This window comes from Macrobrachium nipponense, chromosome 12 (assembly GCF_015104395.2).
Source record: "Macrobrachium nipponense isolate FS-2020 chromosome 12, ASM1510439v2, whole genome shotgun sequence".
Lineage (NCBI taxonomy): Eukaryota > Metazoa > Arthropoda > Malacostraca > Decapoda > Palaemonidae > Macrobrachium > Macrobrachium nipponense.
In genome coordinates, this window is record NC_087205.1 from 4,672,939 (window position 1) to 4,691,458 (window position 18,520).

The window sequence follows — 18,520 nt, forward strand, 5'->3', positions numbered from 1 at the left end:
AAATGTTTTTTCAGACTTCAGAGGTCTACATCCCAGGCCTCTTGCATCATTTCATACTTTCGTTTTTTCAATGGGGAAAAAGCCCATGGTAGCATTAACACAGCTTTATACTTCATCTAATCCAACCGACCACCAGAACTTGATTATATTGGATGAACAATTATATGTTTGTCCTTAGGACGCGTTTAAGAATGAAATTCGATTTAGGTAAAGACCCGAAAGTAGCTGCCCACTTACTCTGATCTTGGGTTCGTTATTTTTGACGAACGTAGTGTCGCAGCCGTGGAGGAGGGCAACCCCCTTAGCAGCGGCATTGGGGCATCTGTTCCTGTCCAGCGAACACACCTTCTGGCGGTAGTTCCATTCACAGCCGACTTCATATGCTAACGGTGCCTTCCTCTGAGAGGAGGATTCGGGCGTTAATACGATGTACTTCCTTAAAAAGGCCCAACCAGTTTTAAATTTCAGTTTTTTTGGTCATTTCAGCCACGTTCCTTCTCATGGATTACAGAAATAATGACGCGCTGGAGAATAATTATGTTAGACTCTTTGATTTTGCTGAACAAACATTTTTATCAAGTTAAACTACGGAGTTGTGGTCAGAAACTCAAGAGGGTTATATAAAAATGTATTAACTTTCGGAATATTGTATTGGGAACGGTGAAAACATCTTGCATTACCTGAAATTATATTGGAAATAAAAAAGCCTCCTTAAGATAGTGAAAATTACTTTGAAGAGAAACCTCTGATTAATAGATAAAACAGGCTTCCTTTCTCATACTTTTATGAGACGTTCAGACTCTATACACACTACTGTACACATACCCCAGTGACAGTGATGTTGAGGATGTTGAACCTCATATCTCACTAAAAATGGCACCGAGATTAGTCAAAGTTTATTCGAATCTAATGTTATGCTAAAAAACCAGCCCCATTTGTTGATTTATCAACCTCCAGCCGACCTTATTTTAAGCCAATCCCTTAAATCTCTATTATAACCTTTAGTTGATTTCTTCATCTAACTGAAAAAGTCATCTTTCCACTGAGTCTTCTGCTCACTTATGTCTTTCTCTTTCCTTAGTATTATTTTTGCCAAGACCCAAGCAAGGACAGGCAACTCAGTGTCTATATGACCCACTTCCAAGAAAGAGGAAAAAGGGGGAAGGAAGTAGCTGAAACTTATCCTGGAAAGGAAGCAGCAGAACTGACTTCTGAAAGAGGGAAGGCTGCACAACAGGCGAGACATAATTACCCCGCTAAAAATGATGTTGAGGATGTCCTGATCTGCAAGCTCTATGGCGTCTTTGTACTTGGCGATGGTCCTTTTGATCGTCGGAACCCATCCTCCTGGAAAGCTTCTCAGACGGGTCAAGTTGAGCAGGAGGACCCCTGCATTGAGGCCCGAGAAGCCGAAGCTCGGAATTCTCTGAAATGATGATGTGTGGTTACGGGAATTGCTTCATATTTGGGATGTCATGATGTGGGTAATGGTACTACAAGTGCCTCAAATACTCATTCGAACGCTATCTTTCATGTCACAACGTCTCACCTTCCTCCATGGCTCATCGTACATGTAGAGACAGGGCGTGACTCCGGCGACCTGGCGGTCGTCGAAGAATCCGAAGTTCTGAAACAGATCCTCCGGAGGCTGCATGAAGATCGTGTCCGTGTCGACGAAGATGACAGAATCGACGTCCGGGAGAACGTCGGGCAGGAAGAGTCTTTCGGTGCAGCACCAGCAAAACATGTCTTGTATCCTGGACAGGGCAGGCGGATAGTACACTTCTCTGCGGACGCCGAAGACCAGCCGTCGGCGATATTCCGAAGGCCAGGAGTCCGCTATGGCCGTGATTTCTTTGTAGGTCTCTTGCGAGTTCGTGACAATGCTGAACCTAGAGAAGGATTATCCGTTGTAATATATATATACATATATATACATATATATATATATATATATATATATATATATATATATATATATATATATGTAATGGGGGATTCCCCCCCCCATTACAGTGGTGGCAGCGTAAAGGGGTATATAAGTTTTTTTTCTTTTCTATGCCTAGGAATGCCAATAAAGAGAGATGGGTGACCAGTTATGGGTTATGGCTTAGCGATAGTTTTCGAACGACAAAGCCTTTGTGGGATTGTGGAAAATCGTTAAACTGTTAGTTTTCAGTTACTTAGTGAGAAAAAATGAGAAAATATCTATCTGTTAACTGTGAAGGGAGAGGGTAGGATTTTATTGGATTCAGCATTTTTCCCAGGCAGTCAGCCTAGAAGCAGTGGGCGCACCCAGTATGACTTTTGCTTGTGTAATGACGAGTGCATCCCGAGATACCCGTGCGGCTGTTGTTATTAGTGCATGTATCACTGCCGCGTTTTACGAGAATTTCGAGTTCTTTTTGTTCCCATTATGGATTGGTGAGTGTTAAAACTATTGTTTTGAAGGGGAGGGTTGTTTTAAATATTTCAGTGAAATGGGATTGGTTCAAGAGGTCAAAACATTTTTTCTTTGCCCATAGTAGCAGAAGTGACGTGTTTTCTTCATTCACGCCTGTTTATGATAGACGTATTCGTCTTTGTTTTAAACACATAAGAGTGTATAGAGATGTGTTTTTTGCATGTGAACTGTGCTTAGATAAGCATATTTGGCTTGGAGACAAGAGCGGCCACAATTTTACGGGCTCAGCACTTTCTGCTTACCGAGCAGAGAGGTGCGTTGCATTGTGGGTACTGCATACCTCGAGGGAGGGCATTGCGAGATGGGTACTAGTGTATACCTTGGGAGGGGGTCCTCAGACACTGTTTAAGGGGAGATGGAGGACTACTGTGTAAGCCTCGGGCTGTTCTGCCATTTGACTGAGGGGTTGTTCTAACGGGGGGGAGAAACCTTCTTTTTTTTTTCTCATTGGGGGTGAACTCCTTTTTTTTTCTTTGTGTCGGGGTGTTGGGGGATGGGTTTGCCCTTGACATTGGATGCTAAGACATCAGCTGATTGATTAGTTGATGAAGTGAAATGCCCGTAGAGTCTTTCTTTTAGAAAAGAGATTTTTTTTTTTCTCTCTCTTGGAGGAAGAGAAAAGGAAATAAAAAGAGATTTTTCTTTTCCGTGAATGAGGGGAAAAGTAGTTAACATGCACGGGATGTGTTATATGTTTTCTTTGTGCCTTGAAAGACACAAATATAAGGGAGATACACAGATTATTATTATTTTTTTATTGTGTTGGAGAGATTACTTTGAAAATGGTGCCAAATGGTAATGCCCGGTGCCGTAAATGGTGTTGCATCTGGAGAAATTGTATGTTATGAGGTTCAGCAATACTGTTGTAAGCTATTTGAATTCACCCTTACTTGAGATCTTTGCGAGAGAATTGTTGCTATGGAGAGTTATTATTATTATTAATAATTATTATACTTGAGATGTGTTACGGGAGGGTTGCTTAAGTATAATTATCATTACGGGAGACTTGTTTTACGAGAGATTTGAGATATTTCATGGGAGATTATTCAATAATTATTACAGATAATTATTCATGGATAATTATTACAATGAATTAATGGGAGAAGTCTTGTGTTAATTAATTGTTGAGTTTTTGTAACTTTGGAGAATATTTCAGTGATTCACGGGGATGAGTTTTGCTGAATCTTGGTGAATCTGACTGAATCTTGGTGAATTGTGTTGAATCTTGCTGAACTTTTGCTGATTTTTTTGTGCTGAATTCCTTGGAGAATGGACAAGCATTGACATTGGTGATATTTTTTTTTTGTACTGATACTGATGATTTTGATGATAGCAATTTTTTTGGTGATTTTGTGATAATGATATTTCTGATACTGATTTTTTTTATACTAATACGTGGGCGTTTTAATGCTATCAAGGGTGGTAAAATCTTTTTTGAATATGGGAGGAACTAACAACACATTATGTTTGTTTGTTTTCCTCTTTTTTTATGAGTTCAGCAGATAATTGCTTGACATCTAGTGAGTTACGGGAGATAGTGAACAAGGCCGTTGATTTTTCTTTTCTCCTTTTTTGGAAGTTAGCCATCGCTGACACAAGTTTTTTTTACCAAGGGTGAATTTGAATTTGTTTTTTCTCTCCAGTTAGTGTGAATATTATCTCAGTTCGTGACTTAGAGTCATTGTTCGAGAACGTGTTTGGGTTTCAGCTATTTGATGCTATAGAGAAATGTATGGGAGAATTTTTTGCACGTTTTGAATGCATACGTAATGGCACTACATTTTTTCTCTGGATATTTGTGTTCCAGAAATTATGAGTTTTCTTGCACAATACCTTTGTCGTATTTGTGACAACTTTGTGAGAGATAGGAAACTTGGTTAAGTTTTCTAGTGACTTATGTCGTAGTGCATATGGAGAAGTCTTGGCTAAGACACTGTGAATTTGGAGTTCTGTTATAATGAGTTGTGGCACATTGGTGATTTTTTCTAGAATTTTCTAGACAGTTTTTATTTGCCGAGCTTTTGCCTTTTTTTAAGCAATTATGCTAAATGGAGAGAGTTTCATAGTTTTTGACTATAACATGGAGTTATTCTCTGGAGAATTGGAGTTATAATTGAGATATAATTGGAGATATGTTATTTTGGAGAGATAATTGAGATATATTATTTGGAGTTATAATTGGAGGTATATATTATTTGTAGTTATAATTTGAGATATAATATATTGGGGATATATTATTGGCCATTTTGATATTTGCCAATGGTGATGAGAGCTATGTTTAGTTCAATTATTTTGCAGCCATCTTTGTTGCAAATGGAGACACATATTTGGAGATTATGGGGCAATATTTGTGAGTGTGTGAGTTAGTTGCCTTGAGTGCACATTTTTTGGAGATATATTTTTGGAGCCTTGTTTTGTTCCACATGGAGTTATTGGGGAAATAGAGGTAAATATTTTGTATTTGCCGAAATAGAGGTGATTATTCTTTATAACTGGAGTGGTGTTGTTTTTATTAACATGTGGGCATTGGAGAAATAAGAGTGAATAATATGGGGTTGATTATTAACCAAATGGAGGAAATATTTTTATAACCGGAGTGCTGTTATTATTAATATGGTGTCTCATAATGGAGTTGGAATTAATCTTTGGCGGGTGACCCTTTTTTTTGTGGTTATGGGAGTTTTTTTTTTTTTGAGCCAAGAGGAGATTTCTGTGGTTCTTTCTCTTTGGTTTCGTGACTATTTAGAGGCGAGTGACATTACTGCATTACGAGTCCTATGGAGATGTGTGCATTTTTTATGTTCACAAGTGTGTTATTTTTGGAGAAATATAATGGGGTAAAGTCATGTTGAGAGAATAAGTCTTTGAGACAAATTTTTGAACACATTAGTCATATCCTGGAGTTAATTCTGTGAAATGTGTCTGTTAGACCTTTTTTCCTAGAGAATCATGAGTTTCCAAACTTGTGTGTCTGACTAGACAATTTTTATGCTACTGTCTGAGCATACGTCCGCAGGCGATTTTTCTGCTGACAAGTGATGTGATGAGCCGTGTGATGACTTTTTTCCTCTGATGATGATAGATCAGAATTTTCGCAATATCTGGAAATGTTGACAATAGCATTTCACGAAAGCGCATGTGTAAGAGTTTCCTTTCTGGCATACTATTCATGTATTATGTATTTTGTGATTGGGGAAATCTACTTGTGATTATCCTTTTTTTTATCTTTATTTTCATTTTTCTTCCTTTTCCTGTGAGAGATGTAATTTGGGAGATTGAGCTTAAATAGCATTTCTTTTTACCGGGAGATGTAATTTTTCGAGGGTTGTTACTTACGTAAAAGGGAGTTTGACATTAAGTCTCATTGTGATTAATTATTGAGCAGTAAAAGGGTTTTTGCTGTTAAACATTGGAGATTTTTTTCTGATTTTGTTGGTTGTTCAGATATCAGAGCTTGAGAGAACATTTTTTTGGGTCTGGGTGTGTTACGTGATTCTTTTTTTTCCTTGGGCTCATTACGATTTTTTCTTTTTTTTTTCTTATGAGAACATTCGAGTTTGAAATGTGAGTACAGAATTCCGTGGAGTTGCTGTGATTTCTGGGTTGTGTGTGTGCTGATGTGTGAGTTTGGAGAATTGAGTTGGAGAACTTGATGTTTTTTTTTCCCTTTGAGAGTTGTGATAATGACTTGTGATTTGGTAGTCATATTAAGGGAGTTAATTGGGAGACGTTCAGTTAGCATTTCTGACTTTTTGAGATCATTGTTTGATAGAAGTAGTATGTCTGGGTTAATTTTCTTGGATTGACCAGTGACTTGACTGACATACTAACAAACCAAAAAAAGTCATTTCCCGACGCCAGCAAGACGTCCACCAGCCGTGCAGAGAGTACTGCTGTCGTGTTGTCCAGGGTGATTACAAGAATTTCCATGATGGTGATCTCGAGAATTCTACAGCGTGTCTTTTGGGGATCTGCAGAAGTCGTGAGAAGTCTTCTACAATGAGGGAGGCATTCCGTCTTCCTACAGCCTGCTATAGCCTGTTGCTGTCTGTTCAGCTACTTGCAGACAAGCAAAGAGGGATATTCAAGAAATGCAGAAAATATGAGAGAAAATGCGTCTAGTGCTATTTGGAGATTAAAGCGTGATAAGACTTTATTTCATAATGCCAGAGATGTGCAGTTTTTACTTGTATTTTATTTTAAGTCGGCCAGTGTGTTTTGTATATATAAGCAATTTTGCTAGGCAGGGGCTAGCATGGGGTGGCCGAGCTATGTAAGGCCTAGGGTTTTTGATTGATAATATATTGTCCATGTGTTCCCTTTGACCTATGGAATGTGGAGAACAGTGAGAAGCAACGACCCGAGAGTAGCTGATGAATGAGTTTCTGGGGATGGCGTGAGATAAAAATGCTTAGTTCGACAAGTCAATGTACTGAGTTTATTAACTCTTCTCAAAGTGCCTTTGTGAAACTGGATGCAACTAGTGTTGCGAGGCGCTAACGAACTGTGCGTTTGTATGTGCGTGTGTGCCTCTTCCCTTTAATAGTTTCATACACAAGTCTATGGGAGGATTTTGACAGAGGGTCTTCAAGTGAAAGGCAAGATGCCGTGGTGTTCGCCGGAGAGTTTTTATTAACTGTGTTTAAGTGTTCCGGTTGCTTGGGTGAGTGTTGAAGTGTTTTAGCCGAAGGCTGGCTTATTATCTGTTTGACATTTTTTATGATGATATCCAATATTTAGTCATTGATTGTTAGTCTTGTGTGTGTACTTACCGGGATGTGTTCTGTATCTTTGAAACAGACGATTCTGGCAGGAGAGGGACAAAGAGTTCCCAGAGAGGTGTAGACTTTTGGTGCCTAGACATTTTACTATTTCGGGGGATTTTGAGTTAGTCTGTAAGACTTGATTATCCATTATTTATTCATTGTTAATAAACGTTAATGTTATGATGCGACTCTCTCATTTTCATTACCTGTTAGAATGGAGAGAAAGAGGTGGAGAGAGAGAGGTGTCGGTGCTAGAGAGAGAGAGAGATTCCTAGAGAGAGAGAGGGATTGCCGAGAGAGAGAGAGAGAGAGAGAGAGAGAGGCTGTGTATAATGCTGTGTGTTGGTTTGCCTTCTATTTCGTGCTACACGCTTACCTAATGAATAATGGGGGGGAATCCCCCCATTACATATATATATATATATATATATATAATATATATATATATATGTATATATATATATGTATGTGTGTGTGTGCATGTGTAGCTGGTGCTTATAAGTCCATCAGGAAAGTTCATGAGGCCGTTACACTGTATCGAATATTATGAACAGCAACGAGCAACTGCTATCCACAACGCACGAGTTCAATATTCATTTGATGACTGTTAATGGAAATTTAATGACAGCTGCGACACGGCCTGTCTTTTAGTTCTGCTTGTGGTAACTTGGCTTTTGTGTTATTTTTTTATTAGGATAAATGGGATGAATTATTAGTGTAGTAAATCTCGACTGAAGCCAAAACTTGATAGCTGGAAATTAACTGATAAATTTAATGTTAGCTCAAATTATCGCTTACATCTATACAAACTAACCTGTAACTTCGTAAAATTACGAATTAATTATAAATATATGACGCACATTTCCAGATTATGTTAACTTTGGCTTTTCTACATCGCTGCGTTGTCTTTGAGACTTTTTGGTTTCTAATCCGTTTCAAATCGCTGACATCAGAGCGCATGCGCAAAATTTGGTAGGATGCGTCTGCAAATTTTTGACGTTTGTTGAAGTTTGGTTCGGTTATTTTGGTTTAGGTTATGGACGACTTTTGCACTCCTGTTACAAGTCCGTGTTTGCAAAAGCAATTTGTAGAACGGAACTCATTGCATCTGTAACCGGATCAAGAATCTTTATGTTGGCAAACGGCGTCTATATTAATATATGTGGCTATAGTTTTGGTGGCTTCGCGGTCTCTAACTGGAGTTTTCATGCCACTTGTTTGATAATGCATAATTGCTCTCATTTTTCCACCTGTGATGATAGCGCCTCAGTGGCGTGGTTGGTTTGGTGTTCGCGGGTTCGATTCTCGGTCATTCCATTGAGGAGTGAGAGATGTGTATTTCTGGTGATAAAAGTTCACTCTCGACGTTGTTCGGAAGTCACGTAAAACCGTTGGTCCCGTTGCTGAATAACCACTGGTTCCATCAACGTAAAAACACCATACAAACAAACAAACAAACAAACACCTGTGATGATGTGTGATAAAAGAAACACGCGTTGAAGTGATTATAATCCTACGCACACACACACACACACACGGGCACATACACGTATGTTTGTATTCGCAAATGCGCCTTTAAACCGGTAGTTGTAAACCCCTTCTGCTCTTCAATATTTATTTTTTCATTTCCAATCTGCCTAAGAAGATAATGGAAAGTTTCATAAAAAAAACCTAAGTTTGGTATATCATTTGCTACTACATGAGCACATGAATTTGACCCCTGGTGCTATCACGTTCCTTACTATACCCCCTTGCTTTGCATAAGTCATGCTCTCGTCACGAAGCCTGAACCGTTATTCCTCCTAGGTAACGGTGTTTTTTTTTTTTTTTTTTTACATTAGAAAAAGTTAATTTTATTATAAATTCAGTGAGACCCTGCTGGACTCGACTGACCATTAATTCATCAATGACACTTTAATGTGATATCATTTACAAGATCAAAGTCGGTGTTTTTCTTTCTTTTTTTTGGAACCACTAAGATCTCAGACCGTCAACTTTAACATTAAAACCGATGTACATTAAGAACAAAGCAATACACAATGACATACAGTATATTCAACCAATTGTTTGAAATTAAGGTTAATTCATTACTGAAGTTAGTCATTGCTATCAGAATCGGTTTGTATTATGATACTACATTGTAGTGAAGTCATCACAAAGTTTTCCATGGAAACTCTTGGAACCCTTAGGAATTTTCCTATTCCAGGTTCAGACTCCGTGTATGATCGGCTTTAAAATAACTACCTACTTTGATGGAGTATTTGATTATAGTCCTCGAGGTGACATTACTTGCATAATGCTGGGAGGAAGTAATGATTGAAAATGAGTGATAATCGTGAAGACGACAATACTTTCCCGAGAGCCACTCGCTGGAAAGTCTTCAGTGCGACACATCTATGTAATACTTACTGTTTGTTTGTATGGTGTTTTTACGTTGCATGGAACCAGTGGTTATTCAGCAACGGGACCAACGGCTTTACGTGACTTCCGAACCACGTCGAGAGTGAACTTCTATCACCAGAAATACACATCTCTCACTCCTCAATGGAATGGCCGAGAATCGAACCCGCGACTTCATAGGTGAGAAGCAAACACCAAACCAACCACGCCACTGAGGCGCTGTAATACTTACTGATACAACATTACTTGAGAAGCACTGGACAAAATATTAGATTCCATTTCTTACTGGCGAACAAAATAGTGGCATTACTTACTGAATAACAGTGGAAGTGAGAAGAGCAGCCGACTTCAGTAAGACTTTTATCTGTCGCATCTGATGGTCCCAGTTTTCTCTCAAGTGATGTTTAACTTTGTTTTCGTCTGTCAAGAGAAAAAAAAATTGATATTTGGTGAGAGAGAGAGAGAGAGAGAGAGAGAGAGAGAGAGAGAGAGAGAGAGAGAGAGAGAGAGAGAGAGAGTATTAATGCGAGGCTCAGAGACGAATTGTATTATATATGAATCTATTGAAATGCTTAACCAGTGTGACAATAGAGAGAGAGAGAGAGAGAGAGAGAGAGAGAGAGAGAGAGAGAGAGAGAGAGAGAGAGAGAGAGAGAGAGAGAGAGCATTAAGGCGAGGCTAAGAGACGAATTGTATAATATATGATTCTATTAAAATGCTTAACCAGTGTGGCAATAGAGAGAGAGAGAGAGAGAGAGAGAGAGAGAGAGAGAGAGAGAGAGAGAGTCTGTATAACACTTTACCGCATACATTAATCTTGTGAAAACTATGTTATATTGAAATTTGGAATATACAGCATGTTATTTTGGTCATGGAATTTGCCTACCGTCGATTACAAAAATTCATTAAATTAACGTGTTATCAATTTTGGTAAATATGGTGATAACAAAATTAAAATTAACGTAGATATAATGTGTTTTACCAAAAGATGTAATGAAAAAGTCACGATATAAATTCATTTATTGATATCAACAGATTGGATATGAATTGGAATTCCATTACTGATACTGAAGAAACATTTGGGAGACATAGGAAGCATGACGCCGAAGTCTAAAATACATCATGGAAACAAGCAATTATGAAAATAAATCATACTTCTTTGGTACAGTATAAATCTCCAGGAGCCATATAGACAATAATTTAAACTAGTCGCACACACAAAAAAAATAAAACCAACTATGTTTGCTAACACTATGTACTGTACTTCATTTAACAGGAGCCGGACGCTCTTATTTAGACGTGTGAACAAAACTAAGCATATGGAAATATGGCAAATACAAACAAATACAACCTTTTTTTTGCAAAGAAACGTTGTGGCAGCCTTCTCGGTTGTCGCCTCTCGGTTTTAATTGTGGCCCACTGCCACCCGAATGTATACAAGGGATGTCTTGGGAAATGATCTTACCTTTGCAAGCAATGATGACGTAGTGGGCTACATTCTTGTTGAAATCGGCTTCAGAGTCTAGATTTCAAAAATAAAAGACGATAGTCATAACATATATATGTATACTATATACATATTCTATATATGTATATATATATATATATATATATTATATATATATATATATATATATAATATATATATATATATAGATACATACTACTACATATAGTCAGTTACTTCCTGAAAAAATTGTAAATTCGATCTTACTTTACACACAGACACTCACATATATATATATATATATATATATATATATATATATATATATATATACACACACACCTATATATAATATATATATATATATATATCTATATATATATATATACTATATATATATATATATATATATGTGCGTGTGTGTGGGATAAGATGAAATTGACAATGTTTTCTGGAAGTAACTGACGAGTCGTTATTATTATATTTCATCCTACGAACAAGACATTTATTAGATCGACTCCCACAAAAAATTCAGTATCTGTTCTCTGTCCCGTATTGTAAAATGCACAATATGAAGATGCTTCGTTTTTCATACAGGAAAACGGAAACAAATACGACTACGATACAAATTTCACAGTTAAGTGTCCTCACGAGGAGACCTGAAGGAATTTTTCTGATAGCAATGTAAGGTTGAGGTCTTGAGTTTAATATATAACGGGAGCAATTTGAAGATCCCTAGACCATGTCTTTACCCGTCATGTGATTCCCTGCATGTGTATGGAGCTTTGTTACATCCATCAGCTTAATCATTTCATTCCTCAGGATGTAACTCGCAGTCACAAATGTTACCGATGCCACCATCAAAGCCACGGATCGTTTAAGACAGACCTGCCAAAGAGGAGCAAATCTAGTATCTGTGTGTGTGTATATATATATATATATGTATGATATGTATATATATATATATATATATATATATATATATATATATAAATTCTACATTAAACTTTTCTTTCACTTTATGTGATAATAATGATAAATATACAATAAGGAAACTTTCCAATCGGAATGGCTCCGTGTATATTGTGCAAAGTAAAATCTTTGTCATCTTCTGGCAAACTGTCATTTCTTGTATTTCACCTGCGTAAATATGGCATGTTAAATGTTAAGCTGCAGATAGCATTTTCATGCTTCTAATTTATCACAATGTTGTTTAATAGAGAGAAACAGCCATCAATTTTAGTACCATAGTAGATTCACATCAACCGTGCATTTGATGTCTAAGCCAGTCTCTTACGACGCTCCTGATTGGCTGTTGATAAGCCAATCACAGAGCTGGAAACTCTCAGTCTCTCTCGAGAGTCTACATAGGCAGGATATATGTTCCACTTCTCCTGAAAGACGTATATCTCAGGAGAGGTGGAACATACATCCTACCCATGTGAACTCTCGCGAGAGACTGTGATTGGCTTATCAACAGCCAATCAGGAGCGTCGTAAGGGACTGGCCTTGACATCAAATGCACAGTTGATGTGAATCTACTACGGCGCTACTCAATAATCTTCAAGTTTTCTTGTGCAAAATATTCTTGTTGAAGTGGTCCAGTATAACCCGGGTTAGGACGACGACTCTTCAATGTGAATTCTTGGACGCACACTGCCCTAATGTTATGTTGAACGATGCTAATATTATCGTTTTTGAAAATATGTCAAACCTCATAAAGAACAAGCCTGAAGTGTTGTTGGTCACACTCCCACCCACAGAAATGAACGAAAGAAAAGAATAACAATAAAGTAAAGGAAAGCCAGTTAAGTAATTAGAAGTATTGCTGCGGCTGATTATATCTCCGTTAGTAATGTTCCTTATCTAGCAATCTTTTGTACTCTTGCTCCGAGGGTGGATACGACTTTGTTCATGTCTTCTCCCATGAAAATCAAGTCATCTTGCTTGTTTTATTTTATTTTTTATGGAACCTGCAGAATTCGTTGCGTTTTCCTCGATTTTATAGCTTGTGCACACAGATATATACGAGTACTTGGAAAGATAGACTGGCAAATAAAACGACAAGAAAAATTACATAAGGTCCATATGTAGATGAGATATACTTAATGATAAAGGGAGTTGCAGATGGCTTGAACATGTACTACGCACCATCATAAGGAAGCCAAGACCTATATGGATCAGAGGTATGAGGCGGGAGGCTTCATGTATGTGGAAGTCAACGTACAAGAAAGACCGTATGGTGTTGGAGGCTATGAATATGGAGATTTATTGAAATAAGACATTTAATCCTTCACATCGCAGATAACAAAGTTCTAAAAGCTTTATGTAATTTTTTTAGTTCATGACTAAATAAAATGGTTAATGCAAATAGCGCAATCATATTTTAAAATGGAATGTTACCAAACTGCACAAAATAACACTAAACGAAGCTCACTGGAATCAAACTTCCCATCGTTGGTCAGTATGTAGTAGTAATTAAATACGGTTTTGAAAGGCAGATCGTAACAATCACATCACTACACTACTGCCACTTATTGTCGGACGAAGTTGGCTTATGCTGCGTGGACTCTCTCCTCAAACCAGTGCGTAATCGCTTGCACAGCTCATCGGCAAACTATTTCAACGCACAATTAAGCTTTGCTTCGCTACAGATCGGTTGACGTCAGTTGGGGAGGAACGGCGACCATCCTGACTCATCCCGGTCTGTAGCTGTACTGCCGAGTGCCGACAAAAAGCGCATCGGGTGGCCCGTGGGTGGTGAGTTGACACGTGGCCAAGGTTAACAGCGGTGGAAAACACTGGCGAACCGAGCCTTTTAGGCCAGTCAATAGAGGAGGAAAAAAGGCCGAATAAGTAAAAAATTCAAGGAAAGCTGGAACAAGCTTTATTATATTTGTAATAGGGTACTTAATAACATATTAATTTTGCACCCCTCTCCGCCCAGGATTTGGCCGCCATCTTGGAAAAATGGCGAGGAAAAAAGTTTTTTGCAAATATCTCGCTTAGGACTCAATTTAGCTGACAGTTTACTGACACATGAAATAATCGTCATAAAATTTCCTATAAAATCTCATTTATTCATTTTTTTATTTTTTGCACTGTTTTGGTGCCAGGAGTACGATAATATTTGAATCTCATTTTTTCCCACCCTTTGCGCCTGATTAGCATGTGGTTCTTTTTCTTGCATGTAATATTAAATAATGCTTCAAGTTTCTAAGCTAACTGTAGTTCTTTTGTTTCAGGACTATGAAACAGACCCATAGCCTATCAGTGATTGCTATATTATGGAAAAATGTCTTCATTAAAGAAATGCTTCATTTGTGACGGAGAACTTTCCGAGAGACTCGAGACGTTAAAGAAAAAAGTGTGCAGACATTGATGGACTACAGCGTTAAATGGAAAGATGGAAAACAATATAAAAAATATGCATAGAAGAGTAATTATAAAAATTTTGCGTAGATTATTTTATGTAATGACATATTTTCTGGTAAAGTGAGTCCCAAGCGAGATATTTGCAGAAAACCTTTTCTCCGCCATATTTCCAAGATGGCGGCCAAATCCGAGGCGGTAGAGGGGAGGAAAATTTATACGTTATTAAATACCGTATTACAAAGATAATGAAGCTTGTCCCAGCTTTCCATGAATTTTTTCCTTATTCAATCCCCTATTGACTGGCCTATTTCGGGGAGTGACAAATGGAATCGTGGAAAGGGAGGGACACAGGAAGACGTTTTGCGTACCCAGAAAAGTGTGTGCACCCCAGACGTGAGTTCGAGGGTCTGTTTACTGATTTGTTTTTCAGTGCTGTCGAAGGTCATTGCAAAGAGAAGGTTGGCACCAGTGTCCCTTGGTTGTTGATCGAATTTGAAGATCTTCGTTTTCTCGTGGTAGTTCATCGGTTGCAATGACCCACCTAAGGTCTGCATGGCCACAATGGAGCCGCTGAGGATATACTTCACGTTACTCGAAGCTGATCAGACCCTATATACTTTGACTCTGCTATGCTCCACCTCTCCTGAGAGACTGAGAGTTTCCAGCCCAGTGATTAGTTTATCAACAGCCAATCAGGAGCGTCGTAAGGTACTGGCCTAGACATCAAATGCACGGTTGATGTGAATCTACTATAGTACTAAAAGTGATGTCTGTTTCTCTCTGTTAAACAACATTGTGATAAATTAGAAGCATGAAAATGTTATCTGCAGCCTAACATTCAACATGCTATATTAACATGCCATATTTACGCAGGTGAAATACGAGAAATGACAGTTCGCCAGAAGAGGACAAAGATTTTACTGTTTATTGCACGATAAACACGGAGCCATTCCGATTGGAAATTTTCCTTATTGTATATTTATCATTATTTTCACATAAAGTGAAAGAAAAATTTAATGTAGAATTTATATATATATATATATATATATATATATATATATATATATATATATATATATATATATACATACTAGATTTGCTCCTCTTTGGCAGGTCTATCTTAAACGATCCGTGGCTTTGATGGTGGCATCGGTAACATTTGTGACTGCAACTTACATCCTGAGGAACGAAATGATTAAGCTGATGGATGTAACAAAGCTCCATATACATGCAGGGAATCACATGACGGGTAAAGACATGGTCTAGAGATCTTCAAATAGCTCCCGTTATATATTAAACTCAAGACCTCAACCTTACATTGCTATCAGAAAAATTCCTCCAGGTCTCCTCCTGAGGACACTTAACTGTGAAATTTGTATTGTAGTCGTATTTGTTTCCGTTTTGCTGGATGAAAAACGAAGCATCTTCATATTGTGCATTTTACAATACGGGACAGAGAACAGATACTGAATTTTTTGTGGGAGTAGATCTAATAAACGTCTTTTTCGTAGGATGAAATATAATAATAACGATTCGTCAGTTACTTCCAGAAAAACATTATAATTTTCATCTTATTCCACACACACGCATATGTATATATATATATATATATATATATATATATATATATATATATATATATATATATGTGTGTGTGTGTGTGTGTGTAGTGTGTGAGTTTGTGTGTGTGTGTGTATACATATGTGTCTGTGTGTAAAGTAAGATGGAAATTAAAATTTTTTCTGGAAGTAACTGATTATATGTATGGGAATTATATAGATATATATATATATATATATATATATGTAGTATATATATATTTGTACATATACTATATATATATATATATATATATAGGATATATATATATATATATATATATCATTATTTACATATACATGTATTTGAATATATACAATATATATATATGTATATGTATATATATATATATAGATATATATATATATATATATAGAGGTTTTTGCCACGAAGGAAAATTGAATAGCGATATAGCTAAGAACTTCCGGTCTAGCAGACCGAAAGTTCTTGGCTATCTCGCTTTTCAATTTTCCTTCGTGGTAAAAACATTTATTTATACATAGCATCAAGTTTTATATACTTCGTGATCAAGTTATACATCTATATATATATATATATATATATATATATATATATATATATATATATATATATATATAAATATATATGTATAACTGAATCACGAAAGTTAGGAACGTGATAAATCCTATAGATTAAAGGGTATACGCTACGAGGGAAAATAAACAACAGAAACTCCGTTGTTTATTTTCCCTCGTGGCGTATACCTTGATTTGGCTATAATGTTTATATTATATATATATATATTAATATAATAATATTATAATATATATACAAATAGATTATATATATATATATATATAATCTAAAGATAATGCCCAGTGCGAAGGAAAATAAACGAATGAGTAACTGCGAGACCTTTCAACGTTACCACGTCCTTTACTGAGCAGAACTGACATACATGGGACAAAAGACAAAACAAGAAGATTCGTATAACTGACAGATAGGAATTATAAAGAGATTAGTACCTACAATCCGACTACACTGGAAAGAGAGTAACCTTCCCAAACAAGCATAAACAATGGGTGTGATTAAGAGTTTAAGATAAAACATCTCAGATACAAGGACAAGACAATTAAAGAATTATAGGTGACAGATGTTCAGAACTTTGGTAAACAAAACCATGTTCACAATACATATTCACAATACAGGTTAGACATACATTACAACGAAGATAACACTCAAGGCAACTAATTTTTATTTAAGTCTGTAATTATATCTTTGAGGTCATTCTTAAACATGTTACAAATACAAGGGTCTAAATGAAAAAGGCCACGACTAACATTGAAATTAGAATGAAAAGTAAGTTGTATTAAAGCAGATTCTAGAAGATTTCGTGATAAGACATCTCTTGACTGTGCAATTACTGAAAGCTATCCTAACCAACCCAATTTTATTTCGGTGGTTGTTTTCACTTAAATGAATAAATATTGCATTAGATGTTTGCCCCCAGTTTTACAGAATATTTATGCTGGCTTAGCCTTACTTCTAGGCCCTTGCTAGACTGTCCGAGATAAAATGAGGGACAATCCATACATGGAATTTTATATATTATGTTGTTGCTTTCTCTGGGGCTATTTTTTATTAACATTCCTTTTAGTGTGTTATTATATGAGAAAACAAGGTTGACATTAAATTCTTTTAACAATGATTTAATGGCTTCAAATCCATGTTACTTACACTATAAAACTTTTTGTGGGCTTTATTATAACAAATATCTAATATATGTAAATGATAGCATAAATCTATCCCTATTTTTCTTATGTATTCAATTTCTTTATCCAAATATTGGGGACTGACAATGCGTAATGGTCGTAAAAACATAGAAGAAAAAAATGACATTTTTATGTTAAGATGGTGGCCTGAGAAGAAATGAACATAAGTTAAGTTGTTGGTCGGTTTCCTATAAATACTGAATTTACATTGAAATGGTTCTCTGTGTATCAAAACATCTAAGAAAGGGAGACAATTGTCTTTTTCTAATTCTAGAGTAAACTTAATCGAGGGTACCTGATTATTTAATTTAGAGAGTAAATCATTTACATCAATACCGACAGGCAGGACAGCTAAAATATCATCAACATAACGATACCATTTTACAGGAATATGAATGATATTAGGTAAGTAGCGTTTTTCAAAAAATTCCATGTACAAGTTTGAGAGTAGTGGTGATAAAGGATTCCCCATTGCCATGCCAAATATTTGTTGATAAAATTCACCATTAAATATAAACTTACAATCACAAATGCACAAACTCGTGAGTGAAATAATGTGACTTATAGGTAGAGGTAATTCATGCTGAGTCAGTTCATTACTAAGTTAGTCGAAAATAGAGTCTAAAGGGACTTTAGTAAAAAGAGAACACACATCAAAACTAACGAATCTATCAGTAGGGCAAAGAGTAATTTTGTTTAATTTATCAACTAAATCTAGAGAATTATATATATGAGA

General features: G+C 36.5%; 1 protein-coding gene across 3 annotated transcripts in view; it reads right to left on the reverse strand.

Moving 5' to 3' along the window:
- LOC135224309 (glucoside xylosyltransferase 2-like) overlaps positions 1 to 18,520 on the reverse strand; it is a 94,521-nt gene that overhangs the window by 1,788 nt on the left and 74,213 nt on the right. The window contains exons 1-7 of one of the 3 annotated variants that reach the window (XM_064263174.1): positions 13,515 to 14,089; positions 11,830 to 11,965; positions 11,096 to 11,152; positions 9,945 to 10,050; positions 1,550 to 1,892; positions 1,253 to 1,426; positions 238 to 399 (exon numbers count right to left, since the gene is read on the reverse strand). In XM_064263174.1, coding sequence (XP_064119244.1) covers positions 238 to 399; positions 1,253 to 1,426; positions 1,550 to 1,892; positions 9,945 to 10,050; positions 11,096 to 11,152; positions 11,830 to 11,965; positions 13,515 to 13,532 — 996 coding nt within the window. In that variant the 5' untranslated portion in view covers positions 13,533 to 14,089. Of the gene's footprint in view, positions 1 to 237; positions 400 to 1,252; positions 1,427 to 1,549; positions 1,893 to 9,944; positions 10,051 to 11,095; positions 11,153 to 11,829; positions 11,966 to 13,514; positions 14,090 to 18,520 lie in introns of those variants that run through there. The other 2 variants (XM_064263176.1, XM_064263175.1) reach the window with 2 other exon arrangements.